A 21,395-nucleotide genomic window follows, 5' to 3' on the forward strand; every position below is an offset into this window, starting at 1 on the left:
CACTCTACTCCAACTTGGAGATGACAGAGTCACGGAACCTCTAGAAATAAATGATCAGTTTGTAGGAGGTAAATCAACCAGCTCTTTATGCATCACCATATAGCTATTCTGGAGGAGGAAATGGCAACCCACTCCAGTATTCTTGCTGGGAAGATCTCATGGACAGAGGAGCCTGGCAGGCTGTAGTTTGTGGGGTTACAAAGAGTTGGACGTGACTGAGCACACACACACAGCTATTCCACGGTTTTTCTTTCTCAGAGTGGAACGAGATTGCATTGCTCCCAGTGCTTCATTGCATACTTACCAAACCTCCAGAATCTTCTCTGCTTCCAGAAGGTCCACCATGGTCCCAGGAAGGACCAAGTGTCTGCATTTATAAAACAATAGCATTGCATTTGTATCTAGCAATATGAGGGTGAAGGTGGTGGGGCTCAGGCCCACACAGGAAAGTCTATGTGGAGGTTCTCTTTGTTTTGATTCCCTGTTGTGCTTTCCTGGGCCCCCCTCCATTGTGTGTGTGTGTGTTTACGTGCACGCAAAACCATAGCAGAAGTTTTTTTTTTTTTCTGAATTTCTTGTTGAAATATTGAAACTGTCTTAACCAGAAAAGGAGCTGGCTGGGCACTGATACAAAAACTGAAACAGGCATAATAGCTCTCCCCAGAAGATGTCTAGAAACGTGCAGAGGTAAGTTTTTGATGGTCATACTGGCTGAAGAGTCCTACTCCACGCTGTATTTAATGGGCTGGGCCTGACTTGTTAAAAGTCTTGTGAAGAATCGTTCCTTCCCACATAACAGAAATTTCTCTGCTCAGGATGCAAATCATGCTCACTGAAAAATGTCATGCTTGAAATGCAATGCAGAGCCCTGATAATCAAATTGACTATTTTCCCTGCCAATCAGGTAATGAGAGCACATCTGAGTCTTACCTACTTTTCTAGTCACACTCAAATCATCTTTCTCCATACAATCTCTCCACAGCACCCGAGAACCCCATCAGTGAAGTCAAGATTACCTGGTGTGAATTTTGGGTGCCATCTCTAATGTGTTAAGAGACCTTGAAGGAGCCAGTTAATTTCTTTGAACTTCTGTTTTTTCTATGAGATGGGAATAATAGTGGTAGGCTTGTTCTAAAGCTTAGAGAGGGATATTGTAGTAAAGGTCCTGAATGAAAAGCCCTAAACATAGAAAATGCTTCTGTTAGCAATTATGGTATGATTATTTTCCTGTTAGTGGCAGGTTTTTTTTTTTTGTTGTTGGGGGATAGGGTCCTCTTACTAGTTCTTTGATACTCCTTTAGTATATTCTCTCTAATGCTCATATGCTGCAAGCTAAGTTGCTTCAGTTGTGTCTGATTCTTTGCAACCCTATGGACAGTAGCCGGCCAGGATCCTCCGTCCATGGGTCTCCGGGCAGGACTATTGGAGTGGGTTGTAATACCCTTCTCCAGGGGATCTTCCCGATCCAGGGATCAAACCCAGGTCTCTCATGTCTCCTGCACTGGCAGGTGGGTTCTTTACCTCTAGCGCCCCCTGGGAAACAATGCTCACAGCCTCACAGCTCTCCTAAATTTGTAAGCTGCCTATCAGTATAAATAGGCTTCCCTGGTGGCTCAGCTGGTGAAGAATCCTGCAATGCGGAAGACCTGGGTGTGATCCCTGGGTCGGGAAGATCCCCAGAAGAAGGGAAAAAGGCTACCCACTCCAGTATTCTGGCCTGGAGAACTGTATACCCCATGTATAGACATGTATACTCCATTGTATAGTCCACGGAGTCACAAAGAGTCACACATGACTGAGCAACTTTCATTTTTACTCTATCAGTATAAAGCACTGGTAAATACATGTTTGTTCTTGATGATAATAGTGGTAATGTAGGATTATTTATTATCTCTCACACAGTTTCACCCAAACTAAGAGTACATTTTCCTTTAACCCAGTCTCTTAAAATTAGAAATTTTAGTGGAAGATTGATAACAAATTCATATTTTTAGTAGTATAGGGTTTTTAAATTTTTATTTGGAGCTAGATTATTGATTTCTTTTTTGAAAAAATTTGGGAAACCATTAAGAAGTATACATTCAAAGTACATTTCTTGGACTTTTAAAAAACTTTCTATACAGTGCTTATAGTTAACTGTATGCTAAGTCACTTCAGTCGTGTCCAACTCTTTGTGACCCTATGGACTGTAGCCCTCCAGGCTCTTCTGTTCATGGGATTTTCCAGGCAAGAATACTGGAGTGGGTTGCCATTTTCTCCTCCAGGGGCTCTTCCTGAGCTAGGGATCAAACCCGTGTCTTTTATGTCTCCTGCATTGGCAGGCGGGTTCTTTACCCCTTGTGCCACCCATGAATCATACACTGAATGTATATGCCCAATTTACTTATTATAGTAAGTTTTTGCATTCTGATTCACAAAGAAAACATTACTATATCTTTTAACATTTGTTCAAATATGAATATAATCCCTCTTTTTTATTTTTTAATAGTCCATGTGGGTTGTGAGGAAGGTATGATTGATGTATATTTAACATTCTTCAAGGATATTTCATGCAATTTGGCTTTACTTTTTCAGCCTGGAGGAGATCTGGAGACTCAGTCTTCGGAAATATTTCTTTGGAATTCCTGGCAAATTACATCACCATTACAACTGTGCTGCAGTGACTGGAAATGGATGAAAGATTCTTCCTACAAACTCACAGTCTCTGGAATTCAGGTTTACAGCCACTAGAATTACATTCCCACCGCAGGACATATAATTAAGGACACTGTAAATGTAGAACAGTGACTGTTCCTGATTCCAAGGTGAACCCTTGCATGGCTCTGACCCTTGTAAAAATGTTGACCCTTGTAAACATACCTATTGTAGTACCAAGTGAATATCCAACGAAATACAACTTCTGCTGACCAGTTTTATTTACAATGAAGTCTATTATTCCAGGGAGATCATATTTGGCCATTTCATGAAAGCTAAAGAATAAAACAGAACCTTATAAATATTTGCAGCTAAGTTCAAAACAGAGCACTTGCTCATTTATTTTTTATACACAGAATTTTGTGCTGTCCACTTACTTGGTTTGTGTTTCATTATTTATCCAGTTACATGTAGGCTATTGTGGTTTTTGTTTGCTACGCTTATATGTGTTACTTTCTAATAGCAGGAATGATTTCAAGGCTTGTGTATACTACATTTTCTGAAATTCAGTCTTGACATTCTTCCTCTTCACTCCCTTCTCTTGCATTTCTTTTGCTGCCCTTTACCTAATCTGGTTTGCACACCTCTCTCTCAGTCTCTCCCAGGGAACTTCAAGATGCTTAGGGCCATTTAACACCCAGATTTCAAAATGGAAGTAATTGTAAATCATGATTGTATCATGTACTAGCTGAGTAGTTTTCCGTAAGTTACTTAAATGCTCTGAGCTTAAGTGTCATCATCTGTAAAATAAGCATGGCAGTGCTATATGGCAGGGGAGCTTTGGGGGCTGGATAGTATTAAAGGAATGACTCTAGCAGCAATTAGACATTCAATCAGACATTGCTATTATTATTTCTGTCCATATATGGTTATATTCAATATATAGCAAAATCCTGTAGTACTGGTTCAGCCAACATTAATACAAATGTTGAGAGAACAAAAAATGCTTACATAATATATGGTTGAGTTAGGTACTTCACAAACTAAGGACCTGCTTATTAAAAGAACATGAGAGGAAATATAGATTGATACTTTCCAGTATAAGAGAATCATTGTGATGCCTTACAGTAAACAAGCTGCAAGTTCCCAACCAAGGACCAGCTACATGAAGTATTTCGTGATGCTTCCCCCTGGGCAAAAGCTTTCACCATAACAATCTGGCCTATTCTTCCTTTCCTTCCAACTTGTCAGTAGGTACAGAAATAAGGTATGGAATATTTCATTAATATGGTTCTGTTCTAGCAGCAGGCTTCAAACAACCAGGGAGTTTAAGCCTGAGAAAGGATACTGCAGGCATCAGCCTCTTCTCTGATGACAGCAGAAAACACTTTCATTAAAGCAAACAGTCAGCGTGTCAAAAGATTCTTTCCTATTGCCTAATAACAAGGTTGTAAAGATCTCATATTAGAGTTTTCCTGAAAATGGTATTCTATACATTCTCAACCACAGTTCCTGTAGGTATAATATAGTACTGATATACATCATCTTTACAAAACTAATTGACAGTCCAAGAGAAAAAAAATTGTAATAGCATCACTAGGATAAAAATATAAGCTTCGTGAAGGTGGAGGCTGGTTTACTCTTGAATGCTCAGGGACTAGAACAGTACATAGAATATGCACTCAGTAAATATTGGCTGCATGAGTGCATACTTTGTTCCAGAAATTTTCTAAGCTGTCGTTCGAGGCATACTTTGTATTGGATAGGAACGTATGTTAAAATGACCTTGTTGAAATGATAATTCACTTGTCTAAGAATCAGTGTAAATCAGAGCGTCTGCTGTTTCTTTCCTTTGAGCTGTTAGTAGAGACTGCAAGGAGCTGTGTGACTCCAAGTATCATACATTATTATTAATACCGTCCACACTATTATATTTAAAGGACTTGTCTCAAATTGTGTTCATGGTCTTTCTTAGATATAGTTTACCTAAAGGCCCAGAATTTCTCTTCGTTCACTGAGAGTGTTTTGTGTCTTCTTGACCAAGTGTTCCCCCGACTGTTCCCCATCCATACATCATAACCAGCATCAGCTAGAAGGAATCCAAGGCTGCCGTTGGCAAAATTCTCAAGCCAGGAGGTATTGTCTGAAAACAGGGCATGCTGTAGATATACAACTGGTCGGGCACCTAGAGGGAGGCAAGAAGGCAGAGAGAGAAATTTATAACAACTAAAGCGTCTCAGAAACATAAGAATCACACGCGCACACACACACACACACACACCCCCCATTGGAAAAAACCAAAACCAAAAAAAGACACATAATAAATATATTTTAATTCCCAATCTTGTCCAAATTCTATCCTCCCTTCTTTTTTTTTTTTTTAAACGAGAGGGAGAGAGAAAGTGAACATCAGGCTTCAAGGCCCAGGAGGTGCATATGTGCTAATCTCCTTCCAACCCATCTCGGAGGAAACACAGCTAAATGGGAAATGTCTATTTCCAAATGTCTCCGGTAATACTGAGCAGGAGCACCCACCGGGTTAGAAACTTTGCTGCTGCTGCTGCTAAGTCACGTCAGTCGTGTCTGACTCTGTGCGACACCATAGACGGCAGCCCACCAGGCTTCCCCGTCCCTGGGATTCTCCAGGCAAGAACACTGGAGTGGGTTGCCATTTCCTTTTCCAATGCATGAAAGTGAAAAGTGAAAGTGAAGTTGCTCAGTCGTGTTCAACTCTTAGTGACCCCATGGACTGCAGCCTACCAGGCTCTCCATCCATGGGATTTTCCAGGCAAGAGTACTGGAGTGGGGTGCCATTGCCTTCTCCTCTATCCTCCCTTCTTAAGCAAAGTCTTTCCTATAAATGTTTGTCCTTTTATACTTCATAGTGGCTCCCCCCAACTCTTCATCATGCTTGGTGTTGCAAGATTTAGCAAAAACAAAAATAAAGATAAACAAAAAGACCCAAGATGCCCTGTTAAATTTACATTTCATATTAATAATGAACAAGCTTTTTAATATCAGAGAAGGCAATGGCACCCCACTCCAGTACTCTTGCCTGGAAAATCCCATAGATGAAGGAGCCTGGTAGGCTGCAGTCCATAGGGTTGCTAAGAGTTGGACACGACTGAGCGACTTCCCTTTCACTTTTCACTTTCATGCATTGGAGAAGGAAATGGCAACCCACTCCAGTGTTCTTGCCTAGAGAATCCCAGGGACGGGGGAGCCTGGTGGGCTGCCACCTATGGGGTCGCACAGAGTTGGACATGACTGAAGCGACTTAGCAGCAGCAGCTTTTTAATATAGGAGAAGGCAATGGCAACCCACTCCAGTACTCTTGCCTGGAAAATCCCATGGACGGAGGAGCCTGGTAGGCTGCAGTCCATGTGGTCACTAGGAGTTGGACACGACTGAGCGACTTCACTTTCACTTTTCACTTTCATGCATTGGAGGAGGAAATGGCAACCCACTCCAGTGTTCTTGCCTGGAGAATCCCAGGGACGGGGGAACCTGGTAGGCTACCATCTATGGGGTCGCATAGAGTTGGACACGACTGAAGTGACTTAGCATCAGCAGCAGCAGCTTTTTAATATAAGTATATCATAAAATGAGGCATATGAAAAACTCATTTGCTCTTTATCTGAAATTCAACTTTAACTGGGCATCTCATATTTTATATAGTAATCCTACCCATGTCACACTCCCATTTTTTCATTTTGAAACTCTTGAATTCTTAAGCAACATGATTTTAGCTGCCTCTGAATGTGGATGGGAGATGAGATAATGCAGAGCGATCACAGTAAATGATTTGGTAAATAAAGACCACTGAGCCTTTGCAGATACTTTGCTTACTCTTCTCTCTCCCTTCTCGGAAGATTTGTGGTTACATTTCCCTCATAGTTCAAAAGGATACATAGCAGTACTGTTTGCAATAGCCAGGACATGGAAGGAACCTAAATGTTCGTCAATAGAGGAATGGATAAAGAAAATGTGGTACATGTATGTAATGGAATACATCTCAGCCATGAAAAGGAATGAAATTGGGTCATTTGTAGAGATATGAATGGACCTACAGAGTGGCATACAGAGTGAAGTAAGTCAGAAAAAGTAAAACAAATATCTTATATTAGCACATATATATGGAATCTAGAAAAGTGGTATAGATGATCTTATTTACAAAGCAGAAATAGAGACACAGATGTAGAGAACAAATACATGGATATCTAGGGAGAAAGGGGGTTGTGTGGGAGAAATTGGGAGATTGGGATTGACGCATATACACAATCTCTTTCCAAAAATGAGGAAATCCACTTTATGGGAATACAGCAATTTCTCACGTGAAATATAAGCAATGAGTTGACATAAGGTAGGCTCCACCTCCACATTGACTCCCTAAGAAGCAAGTCTGGCAGCAGTCAACTAGATCAGTCTTGCCATTTGTAATTTTCAGTTCTTCCCTGCCTTCAGAGAATTGGAATACAATGAGACTTCCTGTTAACTGTATAAAAATGAATCCAAAATTCAAACCAATTTTGATAAATCAGTCACTATCTTAATGAACAGCCAGTAACTTCTCCTGTACTAAATTTTAGTCATGTGCAATTCTCCTTCTCAAGATAGACATGTCTTGTACCTGTGATCTTGGTGTCTTTTCGCCCATGGGGAATCCGATTGACGCTGAGTATGTACCCGTCTTGAGTGGTTACTTCATACTCCTCACTGGGGTAGCCATTATAGGTGATGATTTCACTCTGCTCAGTAAAAATAGAAGCATTAGCTACACATTTTCTCTAAAGGTTATCAAAAGGAGCCAGAACAGAGCAGCTAGTGTGTGCTTATTAGGGTAAATTATTTGAAATCTGCAGCCCCAGGTAACAGTGAGATTAATTTACTACATAAAGTCATAATTAAAAAAATAAGTAGACTATTAGAAAGTGTCTGCTAGTGGTGAATGCTTTGGGGGATTTGGAGATAATATCTACCTTTGACCCGTTCTTCTGACAAAACTATATTCTCAAGTCAGTTGTCTCTTTTAAAGTACATATAGACATATTTTAATTGAAATGTAGTTAATTTACAAATTTGTGTTAGTTTCTGGTGTATAGCAAACCAATTCAGTTTTATACACATATACACAATATATATGTATTATATATATTCTTTTTCATATTCTTTTCCATTACGGTTTATTATAGGATATTGAATATAGTTCCCTGTGCTAGGCAGGAGACGATAGGACCTTGTTGTTTATCCATTCTATACATAATAGTTTGCACTTGCTAATCCCAAACCCTCCCCGTCCCCCTTCCTTTGTAACCACAAATCTGTTCTCTGTGAGTCTGCTCCCGTTTCGTTAGTTAGTTCAGTCACTCAGTTGTGTCCAACTCTTGATAAGTTCATTTGTATCATATTTCAGATTTCATATGTCAGTGACTTCATATGCTATTTGTCTTTCTCTTTCTGACTTACATGGTATGATAATCTCTAGGCCCATCAATATAACTGCAAATGGCATTATTCTTTTTACAGCTGAGTAAAGTTCCATTGTGTATACACAGAATGTAGGTATTACATCTTTCTGAAGTTTTTATTTTATACTGGGGTATAGTTGATTAACAATGTCGTTTTAGTTTTAGGGCTACAGCAAAGTGACTCACACACACACACACATATATATAAAACAATTGATGTTTATATATACAAATGTCAACTGTGAGACTGCACTTGGTTCAAAGGAATAAAACCACGGTCCAGTAGAGGGCAGTCACATATATTGTCCAGAGGGCTTAAAATCTGTGTTTGCTCAGTTGCCAGTCATGTCTAACTCTTTGAGACCCCATGGACTGTAGCTCTCCTGGCTCCTCTGCCCATGGAATTCTCCAGGCAAGAATACTGGAGTGGGCAGTCATTCCCTTCTCCAGGATCTTCCCTACCCAGGGATCAAACTCAGGTCTCCTACACTGCAGGCATTCTTTACTGTCTGAGCCACCAGAAAATCTCTAAAAATCACTTATGTTTAGTCTATATCAGAGATTTTCTGCTATAACAGGAACTTCAATAATCTTACAACCTATTAATTTGCTTTACTTGATGTTCTTTGGAATTCTCCATCACTTACAGTACTCATCCACACTTCAGGATTTGCTTCTTTTTCCAAATTGAAGAATCCAGCAGCATTTAGAGTTCCACAAATCAAATAGGCTGTTGTTAGAAACAGCCACATGGTGGGAATGCCTGATAGAAAACATTTAATAACCACAAGTTGTTATATGTCAAAAGTGATTAATGAAAGAAATAGTCCCCCCGTGAAAACTTGAATAACATCCTGAGAAAGCTGAGACAGTGTAGAAGGGAGTAAATACAGTGAGCCAACTCTGAACACGATTAATCTATTTTTTCACATAGAAACTGCCCTGACATAGTTCAGTTCCAGATGGTGAAAAATTGAAAGCATTCCCTCTAAAGTCAGGGACAAGACAAGGGTGCCCACTTTCACCATTACTATTCAACATAGTTTTGGAAGTTTTGGCCACAGCAATCAGAGCAGAAAAAGAAATAAAAGGAATCCAAATTGGAAAAGAAGAAGTAAAACTCTCACTATTTGCAGATGACATGATCCTCTACATAGAAAACCCTAAAGACTCCACCAGAAAATTACTAGAACTAATCAATGATTATAGTAAAGTTGCAGGATATAAAATCAACACACAGAAATCCCTTGCATTCCTATACACTAATAATGAGAAAACAGAAAGAGAAATTAAGGAAACAATTCCATTCACCATTGCAATGGAAAGAATAAAATACTTAGGAATATATCTACCTAGAGAAACTAAAGACCTATGCATAGAAAACTATAAAACACTGGTGAAAGAAATCAAAGAGGACACTAATAGATGGAGAAATATACCATGTTCATGGATTGGAAGAATCAATATAGTGAAAATGAGTATACTACCCAAAGCAATTTATAGATTCAGTGCAATCCCTATCAAGCTACCAACGGTATTCTTCACAGAGCTAGAACAAATAATTTCACAATTTGTATGGAAATACAAAAAACCTCGAATAGCCAAAGCGATCTTGAGAAAGAAGAATGGAACTGGAGGAATCAACCTACCTGACTTCAGGCTCTACTACAAAGCCACAGTCATCAAGACAGTATGGTACTGGCACAAAGACAGAAATATAGATCAATGGAACAAAATAGGAAGCCCAGAGATAAAGCCACACACATATGGACACCTTATCTTTGACAAAGGAGGCAAGAATATACAATGGATTAAAGACAATCTCTTTAACAAGTGGTGCTGGGAAAACTGGTCAACCACTTGTAAAAGAATGAAACTAGAACACTTTCTAACACCATACACAAAAATAAACTCAAAATGGATTAAAGATCTAAATGTAAGACCAGAAACTATAAAACTCCTAGAGGAGAACATAGGCAAAACACTCTCCGACATACATCACAGCAGGATCTTCTATGACCCACCTCCCAGAATATTGGAAATAAAAGCAAAAATAAACAAATGGGACCTAATTAAACTTAAAAGCTTCTGCACAACAAAGGAAACTATTAGCAAGGTGAAAAGGCAGCCTTCAGAATGGGAGAAAATAATAGCAAATGAAGCAACTGACAAACAACTAATCTCAAAAATATACAAGCAACTCCTACAGCTCAACTCCAGAAAAATAAATGACCCAATCAAAAAATGGGCCAAAGAACTAAATAGACATTTCTCCAAAGAAGACATACAGATGGCTAACAAACACATGAAAAGATGCTCAACATCACTCATTATCAGAGAAATGCAAATCAAAACCACTATGAGGTACCATTTCACACCAGTCAGAATGGCTGCGATCCAAAAGTCTACAAGCAATAAATGCTGGAGAGGGTGTGGAGAAAAGGGAACCCTCTTACACTGTTGGTGGGAATGCAAACTAGTACAGCCACCATGGAGAACAGTGTGGAGATTCCTTAAAAAACTGGAAATAGAACTGCCTTATGATCCAGCAATCCCACTGCTGGGCATACACACTGAGGAAATCAGAAGGGAAAGAGACACGTGTACCCCAATGTTCATCGCAGCACTGTTTATAATAGCCAAGACATGGAAGCAACCTAGATGCCCATCAGCAGATGAATGGATAAGAAAGCTGTGGTACATATACACAATGGAGTATTACTCAGCCATTAAAAAGAATACCTTTGAATCAGTTCTAATGAGGTGGATGAAACTGGAGCCTATTATACAGAGTGAAGTAAGCCAGAAAGAAACACACCAATACAGTACACTAACGCATATATATGCAATTTAGAAAGATGCTAACAATAACCCTGTGTACGAGACAGCAAAAGAGACATTTATGTATAGAATAGTCTTATGGACTCTGTTGCAGAGGGAGAGGGTGGGAAGATTTGGGAGAATGGCATTGAAACATGTATAATATCATGTATGAAACGAGTTGCCAGTCCAGGTTCAATGCACCATACTGGATGCTTGGGGCTAGTGCACTGGAACTACCCAGAGGGATGGTATGGGGAGAGAGGAGGGAGGCGGGTTCAGGATGGGGGACACATGTATACCTGTGGTGGATTCATTTTGATATTTGGCAAAACTAATACAATTTGTAAAGTTTAAAAAAAAAAAAACAACGAACTAGTGAAGGCTAATGTTTTCTCTTATTTTAATACAGGATTTTCACTTAATTTAAATCTTTGCTTAACTGTGAGTTGCCAGGATATATAAAGAGTCAGAGGACAAGTTTCCACACCATAGAGAAGCTAAAAATGGAGTTATCCTTTAAGCTCCTCTAACATCCCACAAAATAAACAAGAGCAATGAACAATGAAGCTTCAAACAAACAGGTTTATGGTGAGTTTCAAGTGATGTGAAAACAGGTTTATGGTGAGTTTAAAATGATGTAACTATCTCTCTTGTAAACAACCAAAGGCAAATTTTGCACATTTGAATGTTCAGTGTCTCTTCTTTAGCACAGTTTAAAAGCATGCCTCCTCAAAGCAGTTTGACCAACATCACAATGCAGAGTACTTATCAAAGGGGAGCTGCAGTTCAGTGGTCTGAATTTGAAGTCCAGCCTCACCATGAACAAGATTTCTGACCTTGGGCAAGTTATTCAGTAGCTTTGTCTCTTGTTTTTCCTGCTGGTGATATTAGGATAATAAAACAACCTACCTTATGGGATTGTAGGGAGGATCAGTGACAAGCATTAGTCGTAGTGTAAGCTCTTTCACTATTTTTTTTTTTTTTTAATCTAAGAACGAGCAAGAGTAACATCAGAGAAACTTTATGGTAATAATTTAATGACAGACTTCTAGAGAAATTCAGAGTTTACTTTTGAAGTTCAGTAGCTTTCCATAAACTTGTTATCTGGCTGCAGTTGATTTTATAGCTACAAATGTTATGTAATTAAAGCCATTTTTGAAATTAATAATAGCTAATGTGTATTGAGGGCTCAGCTTGTGCCAGGCCCTGTTCTAAATGTTTCATGTATGTTATTTAGATATTGAAGAAATGCCATGGAAATAGCTACTGTTATTATCCTCATTTTATCAATGAAACTAGCGAAAGCTTAGAGAGATTAAAGATCTGTCCAAGGTTACAGCGCCAAGAGGACAGGAACACAGGAAGCCTTGGTGCAGAGCCCCATCACTGGCTCCCACTCCCCACCTGCCTCCCGGGTGTTCTGAGTCTTGATCTTACCTAGTTAAGAGAGCTTCTCCTGTTCCTCAGGACTCCTTATCGATGAGGGACTTCTGAACTTTTGCTTGTGACAGTGAGATATGATGATTGCAGCTAGAAGCTAGCAAAATGAGAGACAGGAAGCCCGAGGAAATGAAGAAATCCTGGACAGTGACACACAACCAAGGTTAACCTGTTTGACTGAATCCTCATTTCCATTGAAAGTCTGTCACCCTTGGAAGGGTTCAGCAACATTTTCAAAACAAGGCAGCCAACGTGGAAGTGTGTACTCAGGATCCTAAGGCAAAATCAGAGTTAGCAGTCATCTACCTTCTCAGTACCAGAGTTCACTAGGAGGGTCAACTGAAGCAGTGTTCGTGAAAGTGCTGACAGCCACCCGGTACCATGCAACGTGCAGGAAAATGACTGATTGCAACAGGTGACAAGTTGAGGCCTTCCTGATTCGCTTCTTTTTGTATTTTTTAAAATTTGTTTTTTAATTGGAGTATATTGCTTTGCAATGTTGTGTTGGTTTCTGCTGTACAACAATGTGAATCAGCTATATCCCCTTCCCTCTTGAGCCTCTGTCCCCCCGCCACCGTACCCCCACCCTACCACTCTAGGTCATCACAGAGCACTGAGCTGACCTCCCTGGGTAATACCTTCCCACTAGCCGTCTACTTCACATATAGTAGTGTATATATGCCAATGCTACTCTCTCAATTTGTCCCACCCTCTCCTTCCTCCCCTGTGTCACAAGTCCATTCTCATATTTGCATCTGCATTCCTTTCCTGCAGATATGTTCATCAGTACCATTCTTCTAGATTCCATACGTATATGTTAATATACAGATTTGCGTTTCTCTTTCTGACTTACTTCCCTCTGTATGACAGGCTCTAGGTTCACCTTTGGAAAAGGCAATGGCACCCCACTCCAGTACTCTTGCCTGGAAAATCCCATGGACGGAGGAGCCTGGTAGGCTGCAGTCCATGGGGTCGCTAAGAGTTGAACATGACTGGGCGACTTCACTTTCACTTTTCACTTTCATGCATTGGAGGAGGAAATGGCAACCCACTCCAGTGTTCTTGCCTGGAGAATCCCAGGGACAGTGGGGCCTGGTGGGCTTCTGTCTATGGGGTCGCCCAGAGTCGAACACGACTGAAGCGACTTAGCAGCAGCAGCAGGTTCACCTTTGAGGCCAGAGAGTGTTTGGACATATCAATGTAGCAGAGGAAATGAACCCTTATGCCAAAGGGATTTGACCAGCTGTTAACTTTGGCATAGAGACCTGAGGAGAATGAAGACAATTTAGCTCTAAACCCCACCTAAAATACTGGATGACAGAGGCAGAAGTGCCTTCATTTCCTACTTCATTTTGAATGCTGGCAAAGCCCTAGCAGTAATTGAATCTCTTTCTTTTTCCAGTGGGAAGAATGGTAAGTTGCTGCCCAGGATAAAGTAGTTCCAGTTCTATTAGTCTGGACTCATTCCCAAATCCTTTCAAAAACACGAATGTTCATATTTGTCCAGATCCTAAGATCTGTTCCATTTGAGCCAATTAAACAAATGTAGAGTGAAAGGAAACACTCAGCTTGTTGGAGTAGGTGGAAAGCTTAAGTCCCAGTCCACACTCATTCAGTCTCTTTGATGAAAAAGACAACCATACTTTGCCTTCAGTGACAGTGGGCAAAGGTGTGTGTGGCAGTGGCAGAGGTGTGTAGATTTGTCTGGATCCTCTCATGGGTTGAGATTTTAAAAACAATCCTTTTAACAAAATTTCAATGAACTCATTGGAGAATTCTAGGAAGCACAAATGTTGCTATGACTTCTTGTGGAAATAGCATAAATATAGTTAAACTTCTCAGGTCTTTATGGATTGTAGATTAGCTTAAATCCCAGAAGGATTTCAACATCATTGCCTTCTCATAATCTTACTCAGCTTTGAGGTTTATTTAAAGAATCTAGAGACTTCCAACCGATTTTCTTGTAAAGGCACAAAGTCGTCTTTTTCCAGTAAATTCATAGGAATAAACAATCTTGCTTTATACTAACCTGGAATAAGTCCACTGTATCTGTAAAGTGCATTGCACACTAATAAAATAAAAAATTATTACTCAATAGTTTTTCTTCCATTCAGACTCCAAACTATCCTTAAGTTTGGTGACCACTATGGCACAATCTGATGTCTTTGACACAATCTACATTCTCTCATTTCTCCATATATTTAAAAAAATTTAGAAATGCATAATTATTCACATTTTTCTATCATATTTCATAGGGGACACTTACCTTTATTCTTTTCTCTATACCAGTGCTGTCCAGTAGAAATGTAATGTGAACTACATATACAATTTACATTTTCTTACAGCCACAAGTTTTAAAGTATAAAGAACAAATGACAAATAAAAAAAATTAAAAAAAGAACAGATGACATCAAATTTTTATTTACAATTCATTTTATAATCATTTTATAAAATTTAATTTTATTTCTATTTCTTTTAAGCCATTAGATCCAAAATATTATCATTTCAACATGTAATCAATATCATTATTGAGAAATTTTCCATTCTTTTTTTTTTTTGCACTAAGTCTTTAAGTTTGAATATTATGTTATAGTGTAGCACATCTCCATTAGTATTACCTCATTTAAAGGGCTGAACAGTCACATCTGGGGCTTCCCTGGTGGCTCAGAGGTTAAAGTGTCTGCCTCAAATGCTGGAGACCCAGGTTTGATCCCTGGGTCAGGAAGATCCCCTGGAGAAGGAAATGGTAACCGACTCCAGTATTCTTGCCTGGAGAATCCCATGGACAGAGAAGCCTGGTGGGCTACAGTCCATGGGGTCGCAAAGAGTTGGACACGACGGAGTGACTTCACTTCCTTCCTTCCTTCTTTACAGTCACATCTGACTAGTGGTATTTATTGGAGATTGCAGCTCTGTACTCTCAGGCTTATGTTTCTTTTTTCTTGTTTTTCCTTTTATTTTGTTGAAACTTTTCAACCAGATTCTTTATTTTTCATATCGTACTCACCCCAAATACATAACTTTGTATCTTACATGTGCTGTGCTAAGTCACTTCAGTCGTGTCCGACTCTTTGTGATCCCATGGACTGTATGTAGCCTGCCAGGCTCCTCTGTCCATGGAGTTCTCCAGGCAAGAATACTAGAGTGGGTTGCTATGCTCTCCTTATATTTGACATGAATTGAGTATCTGCCTATCAAACCTCCTACTATTTGAATCATCAGCCGTATCTTCTCAAGTGCTTGGCCTCTGCTCTCCAAATGAGCTTTGAGCCTTACTGTCCAGCAAAAAAGATGTGAGCATAAATACTTAGCTACAGTCCTTTATCAAAAGTGTGATATCCAACAGTGTTCTCTTGTGGTCACTACATCTGGAAGAATGGTTTGTTACACTGACTCTATCTACTCCAATAATAAATGCAAACTACTATTTAAAAGTTTTTTTTTTTTTTAAGATTTAACATTTCCTAAGACAAAATGTCACCAAAATAATATTATTTAAACTTATTTACAGATTTGACAGCTTCCTGGACTTAACTCTTCTGAGAGTATTGATTGAATAAATAGCAACAGGTATCAGTTCATTTCAGTTGCTCAGTCGTGTCCAATTCTTTGCGACCCCATGGACTGCGGCATGCCAGGCTTCCCTGTACATCACCAACTCCTGGAGTTCGCTTAAACTCATGTCCATCCAGTCAGTCATGCCATCCAACCATCTCATCCTCTGCCATGCCCTTCTCCTTCTGCCTTCAATATTTCCCAGCATCAGGGTCTTTCCCAATGAGTCAGTTCTTTGCATCAGGTGGTCAAAGTACTGGAGTTTCAGCTTCAGCATCAGTCCTTCCAATGAATACTCAGGACAGATTTCCTTTAGGATTGATTGGTTTGATCTCCTTGCAGTCTAAGGGACTTTCAAGAGTCTGCTCCAACACCACAGTTCAAAAGCATCAATTCTTCAGTGCTCAGCTTTCTTTATAGTCCAGTTCTCACATCCATACATGACCACTGGAAAAACCATAGGCTTGACTAGATGAACCTTTGTCAGCAAAGTAATGTCTCTGCTTTTTAATATGCTGTCTAGGATGGTCATAGGTATATATGTGTGTAAATAGAACAGCAGCTTACCTGAGAGATTTTGCTTTGAGATTGTGAGTATCAACACAAATTGTCCCTAAAAGAGCCCTGATTCCTTAATATTGAGCTGAGAATATCTTTGTTTCTGGCTAATTCAATAGCCACATAGTAGCCCAAGCTATCTTCATTACTAGCTGGACCACTGCAATCTTCTAACTAAATTTTCTGCATCTGTCTCATTTGTTCTCATTATGCAAACTCTTGTCATCATTTTAAATCACAGATCTGATTCTGTTTTAAGCATTCTTGAGATTAAAAGTCCTTAATGACTTAGCATCCAAACTTCAGTGAGTGGCAAGGAAAGCGTAAAACCAGTGTCCATCTCTTTAAACTCATCTTGCCCCATTTTCCTCCTGTGCTTCTTCAACTTTCTTTAGTAAGCCTATCTCCTTGCCACTGAGAGCTAGTTCCCTATCTGTAACAACTGGCAGAATGTACAGATCTCAGCCAAAATTTCATTTCCTCAAAGAATTGCCTGTCCACTTTGATGAGAGTGGACTCCTTATTGGTGATTCATTACAGTTACATTTAGATTTAATTATGTGAGTAAGTAGCTATAAAATATCTGATTTTTTTTCATTAGCCTTTAAGTTCCATTTGGGAAGGCATGGTGTCTACCTTATTGCCCTTCATGTTTTGAATGCCTAGTTATTAATAGTTCATAATAAATACAACATTATTGCACAAAGATAAAGAGCTTGGTATCCAAAGTCAAGATTTCAGAGTTAGAGAGGTAATATGTTGGGAGAAGTGGCTCAATAGCTCCAAACTTCAATTCCTTAGTCTATAAAATGGGGATAATAATGATATCATTTTAAATGGTGATTATTAAGATTAAATAAGATAATTCATGTAAAGTACTTACAGTTATTTCCTTATGGAAAATGGCTCAATGTACTTGAATTATTTTTTAGGTGGTAATTTTTGCTAAACCATATACTTCCTCTGTGTTTTCTTCCCTTGCATAAACAAGTAACATTTTTATACTGGGGATTCCTATGTGTTTTATTACAGGGAAAGAATGCACTGCTGTGGCCAAAAAATTGAAATAGTTCCTTTGACAACTATAGTTTTTAGTTTAAATTATAAAGACATGTTCTGATTTATGCTTTTCACCTTCTTGTAAGTTTCAGTTACGTGACTGAAACATGCGTTAAGTGTTCAGCATGGGTAAGTGCAATCATTTCTGGGACACTGACAAGTCAAGTGCTAAGATTGGCCAGTCTGATATGCCATAGTCACCAAAGAGGTGCCTCCCTGTGAAAATTTTTGGTGCCCTGCCAGCCAGCCTTCCCCTGCCAACATTCAGATCTTCTTTAATACTCCCCCTCACACCTATAGCTCTTTTATTTAAGTATGCTAAGACATTTTTGAGAAATGAGTCTTAGCCAAATATGTATTCATTGCATGTATGAAAAGTATTCCAGTTTCCATAATACCTAGTCAAGTGCTTAGAGGACAGAGATGGCCAGCCATTCAACAGCTATTTATTGATCACTGAATGTGCCTGGGTAGTTGTGGGTGCAATCATGAATGAGACAGACAGAACCACTGTCACAAGACACCTGTTTTCCCACTCATGTCCATTTAGAAATGGATAGACTTCACATTCTCTGCTTTTTCTTTTGTCTGTAGACACCCAAGTCTTCCCTTAAAACTTAGATCATTTATTTCCTCCTCTGGGATGTCTTCTCAGACACTTTAGCCTTGTGTAATCATCCCTTTTTCATGTATGACTATATTCATACCTGGGGTTCATTGGTGGCTCAGATGATAATGAATCAGCTTGCGATGTGGGAGACCTGGGTTTGATCACTGGGCTCGGAAAATGCCCTGGAGGAGGTCATGACAACCCACACCAGTATTCTTGACTGGAGAATCCCCATGGACAGAGGAATCTGGTGGGTTACAGTCTATGGGGTTGCAAAGAATTGGACAGAATTAAACAACTAAGTACAGCACATAGGCACACCTAGATCATAACATTGAGAGCACAGGAAAGTGCTGTTGAGAATTAGAGTAACCAGCTAGTTATTTGCTGTTTGATTTTGGGTACCCTAGTTATTTCAACTACTTATCCTCTTCATATATAAAACAGATATACTAATATCTAACTCATAAGCCATTGTAAGGACTAAATGAGATAATATATGTCTAGTTTGGTCTTGGTGCATAGTAGGAAATAAATATTAATTCTTATTTCTGTGCACATGCTTCTTCTCTTTCTCCCTCCATTGTATCAGGCAGTCTGGCACTGGATAAAATCTTAGAGCCTATTTAATTGCTTGTGTGAATAAATGGAGATTAATTACTTGACAAATGCTATTATTCTGGCAATACTGCATTGTGAGAAGCAATATAGCATCATGGTTAATCAACAATACTGACCCCCATATTGAGATAACTTTTCCCCCAAATAGTGGGTCTATTACTTCAGCAAGTTATTAATTTTACAAACATACTGTTATGTCTATAAAGATGTGTAAAATGGACAGAACATGGAGTCCATTTTCAGGACTATTATGAGAATCCAACAAGATAATGTATAGAAAGCACTTAGTATAATACCTGGCAAATGTGAAGTGTTTCAAAATAATAGGTAGAGATGATTTCTATTTTTAATGTTTAGTAAGATAAATATATCAAAGTCTCAAGATGGCAGGAAAATAGGATTTTGCATATGTCATTTAATGTCTTGGTATACTTAATTCCTATGTAAATTAAGATTTATATTTTCCATATGGGAATTTGATAATAATTAAATATATTAATCAATTATCTTTGTATGAGTGAAAGTCGCTCAGTTGTGTGTGACTCTTTGCAACACTATGGACTATACCCCCACCAGGCTTCTCTGTCTATGGAATTTTCTAGGCAAGAATTCTGGAGTAGTTTGCCATTCCCTTCTCCAGGGGATCTTCCCGACCCAGGGATCGAAGCCAGGTCTCTTGCACTGCAGGCAGATTCTTTACCGTGTGAGCCACCAGGGAAGTGCCCCACCCAGCATTTTATAAATAATATTTATTAATCCCTTTCTATGTAACGGGCATTGTGTTAAATTCTTTTAATGCATTATCTCATAACAACTCAATAATCAAGGTACTAGTGTTGTCTCCAGGCTTCTCTGGTGGCTCAGTGGTGAAGAATCTGCCTGCTAATGCAGGAGACGTGAGTTCTATCTCTGGGTTGGGAAGATCCCCTGGAGAAGAAATTGACAACCCACTCCAGTATTCTTACCTGGGAAATCCCATATAGAGAGGATCCTAGAGGGCTGGAACCCCCCAAAATATTCAGACACAATGTAGTGACTAAACGACAACAAATATTTCCATCTCACAGGTAGGAAAATGTGATTAAAGTGATTCATTAACTTGTCTATGGATATAAAGATAATAATAGGGCTAGGAACCGAATCTAAACAATTGACTTCAGGGCCTATGTTTAGGTACTGTGCTTTACAAATATGCTTCATGTATTAATACATCTTTGGTATCCGTGACAGCAGATGATGTAGGCAGGAAAGAATGTCACTATTTTGTATAAAAGGAAATTGCTGGAGTCAATGATACATGATATTTTTGGTGTCATGTGGCTAATCAATTGTGGAGTTGGCTCTGGAACTTCCAATATCTAATGCTAACATGAGTATTTGTTGTTGTTGTTTAGTTGCTAAGTCATGTCAAACTCTTTTGTGACACCATGGCCTGTAGCCTGCCAGGCTCCTCTGTCCATGGGATTTCCAAGACAAGAATGCTGGAGTGAATTGCCATTCCCTTCTCCTTCCTGACCCAGGGATTGAACCTTCATCTCTAGAATTGCAGGTGGATTCTTTACCACTTAGCCACTGGGGAAGCCCAACATTAGCATTATCCATAACCATTTCTTGTTACCTCTCAATCATTAAAAAGAAAGATAATTACAGCTCTAAAAGCACCTTGAGTAGAACACAACATGGTACAGAAATGAGAATGATTTTCATTATGATGATCTTTATAACTACTGGTATTATCCTTGAGGTCCTTTAAAGGAAGGACTAACAGAACTAGTTCATTCCACTGAGCCAGATGTATCCATGTAACATCACACTGGTGTGTAGGACACAATATTTGGAATCAACACTGAAAGGACTGGATCTGGAAGATGTGAAAGAAAGTGTGAAATGTTCAGCCTCATTTAGGCAATCTCAGGTATGAAGATGAAGGAAAGGCCTTTTCTTACAAAAAATAGTGACTTCCCCAAATTTCTGACTCAACTAAATGTGGAAAGGAAGATTGTTATGTTAAGGGTTGGGTAATTCTCCAGTGTTGCAAGACAGGTCTCCATGGATATTACATTGGGTAGGGTCAAGCGTTTGCTATCTGAAAGTGTGACTATGGAAAAACTGTCAGAACACACCTATCAACACATTGGCAGATAAATACCAACCAGGCTGCCAGATCTGGCTTTGCTCTCTGCCAACCTAATTTTGACTCAGAACCTGGGTAGCCTGTTTCATTTAGTCACCCACACTCCTGCTCTATTACCCATCTTATACCCTGTCCTTGTTTCTGGTTCAGCCACTCCCTTTCTGTTCTCTGGTGATTTTGCTTTAGTCTCCCTGTTTAATCTTAAATTTTATTTAAATAAATAAATGCATGCTGTGTCCTCATTGCTCTTTTCTTTAGTTGCAGGGAGTGGGGGCTACTCTCTGGTGCTCATGGTGTGGCTTCTCCTGTTGCACAGCATGAACTCTAGTGTGTGCAGGCTTCAGTAGTTGTGGCTCCTGGGCTCCAGAGCACAGGCTCAATAGTTGTGGTGTGTGGGTTTAGCTGCTCCAAAGCATCTAGGATCTTCCCTGATCCGGGATTGAACCCATGTCTCCTGCACTGGCAGACAGGTTTTTTACCACTGAGCACCAGG

The 21,395-nt window shown here is 39.4% G+C and overlaps 1 protein-coding gene across 1 annotated transcript in view; it reads right to left on the minus strand.

Moving 5' to 3' along the window:
• Positions 1 to 21,023, minus strand: part of LIPN (lipase family member N) — a 33,092-nt gene extending 12,069 nt beyond the window's left edge. The window contains exons 1-5 of the mRNA XM_027528989.1: positions 21,020 to 21,023; positions 8,750 to 8,865; positions 7,265 to 7,382; positions 4,621 to 4,819; positions 2,860 to 2,969 (exon numbers count right to left, since the gene is read on the minus strand). Coding sequence (XP_027384790.1) covers positions 2,860 to 2,969; positions 4,621 to 4,819; positions 7,265 to 7,382; positions 8,750 to 8,865; positions 21,020 to 21,023 — 547 coding nt within the window. The remainder of the gene's footprint in view (positions 1 to 2,859; positions 2,970 to 4,620; positions 4,820 to 7,264; positions 7,383 to 8,749; positions 8,866 to 21,019) is intronic.
• Positions 21,024 to 21,395: the final 372 nt, after the last annotated feature.

Source organism: Bos indicus x Bos taurus, chromosome 26, assembly GCF_003369695.1.
Source record: "Bos indicus x Bos taurus breed Angus x Brahman F1 hybrid chromosome 26, Bos_hybrid_MaternalHap_v2.0, whole genome shotgun sequence".
Lineage (NCBI taxonomy): Eukaryota > Metazoa > Chordata > Mammalia > Artiodactyla > Bovidae > Bos > Bos indicus x Bos taurus.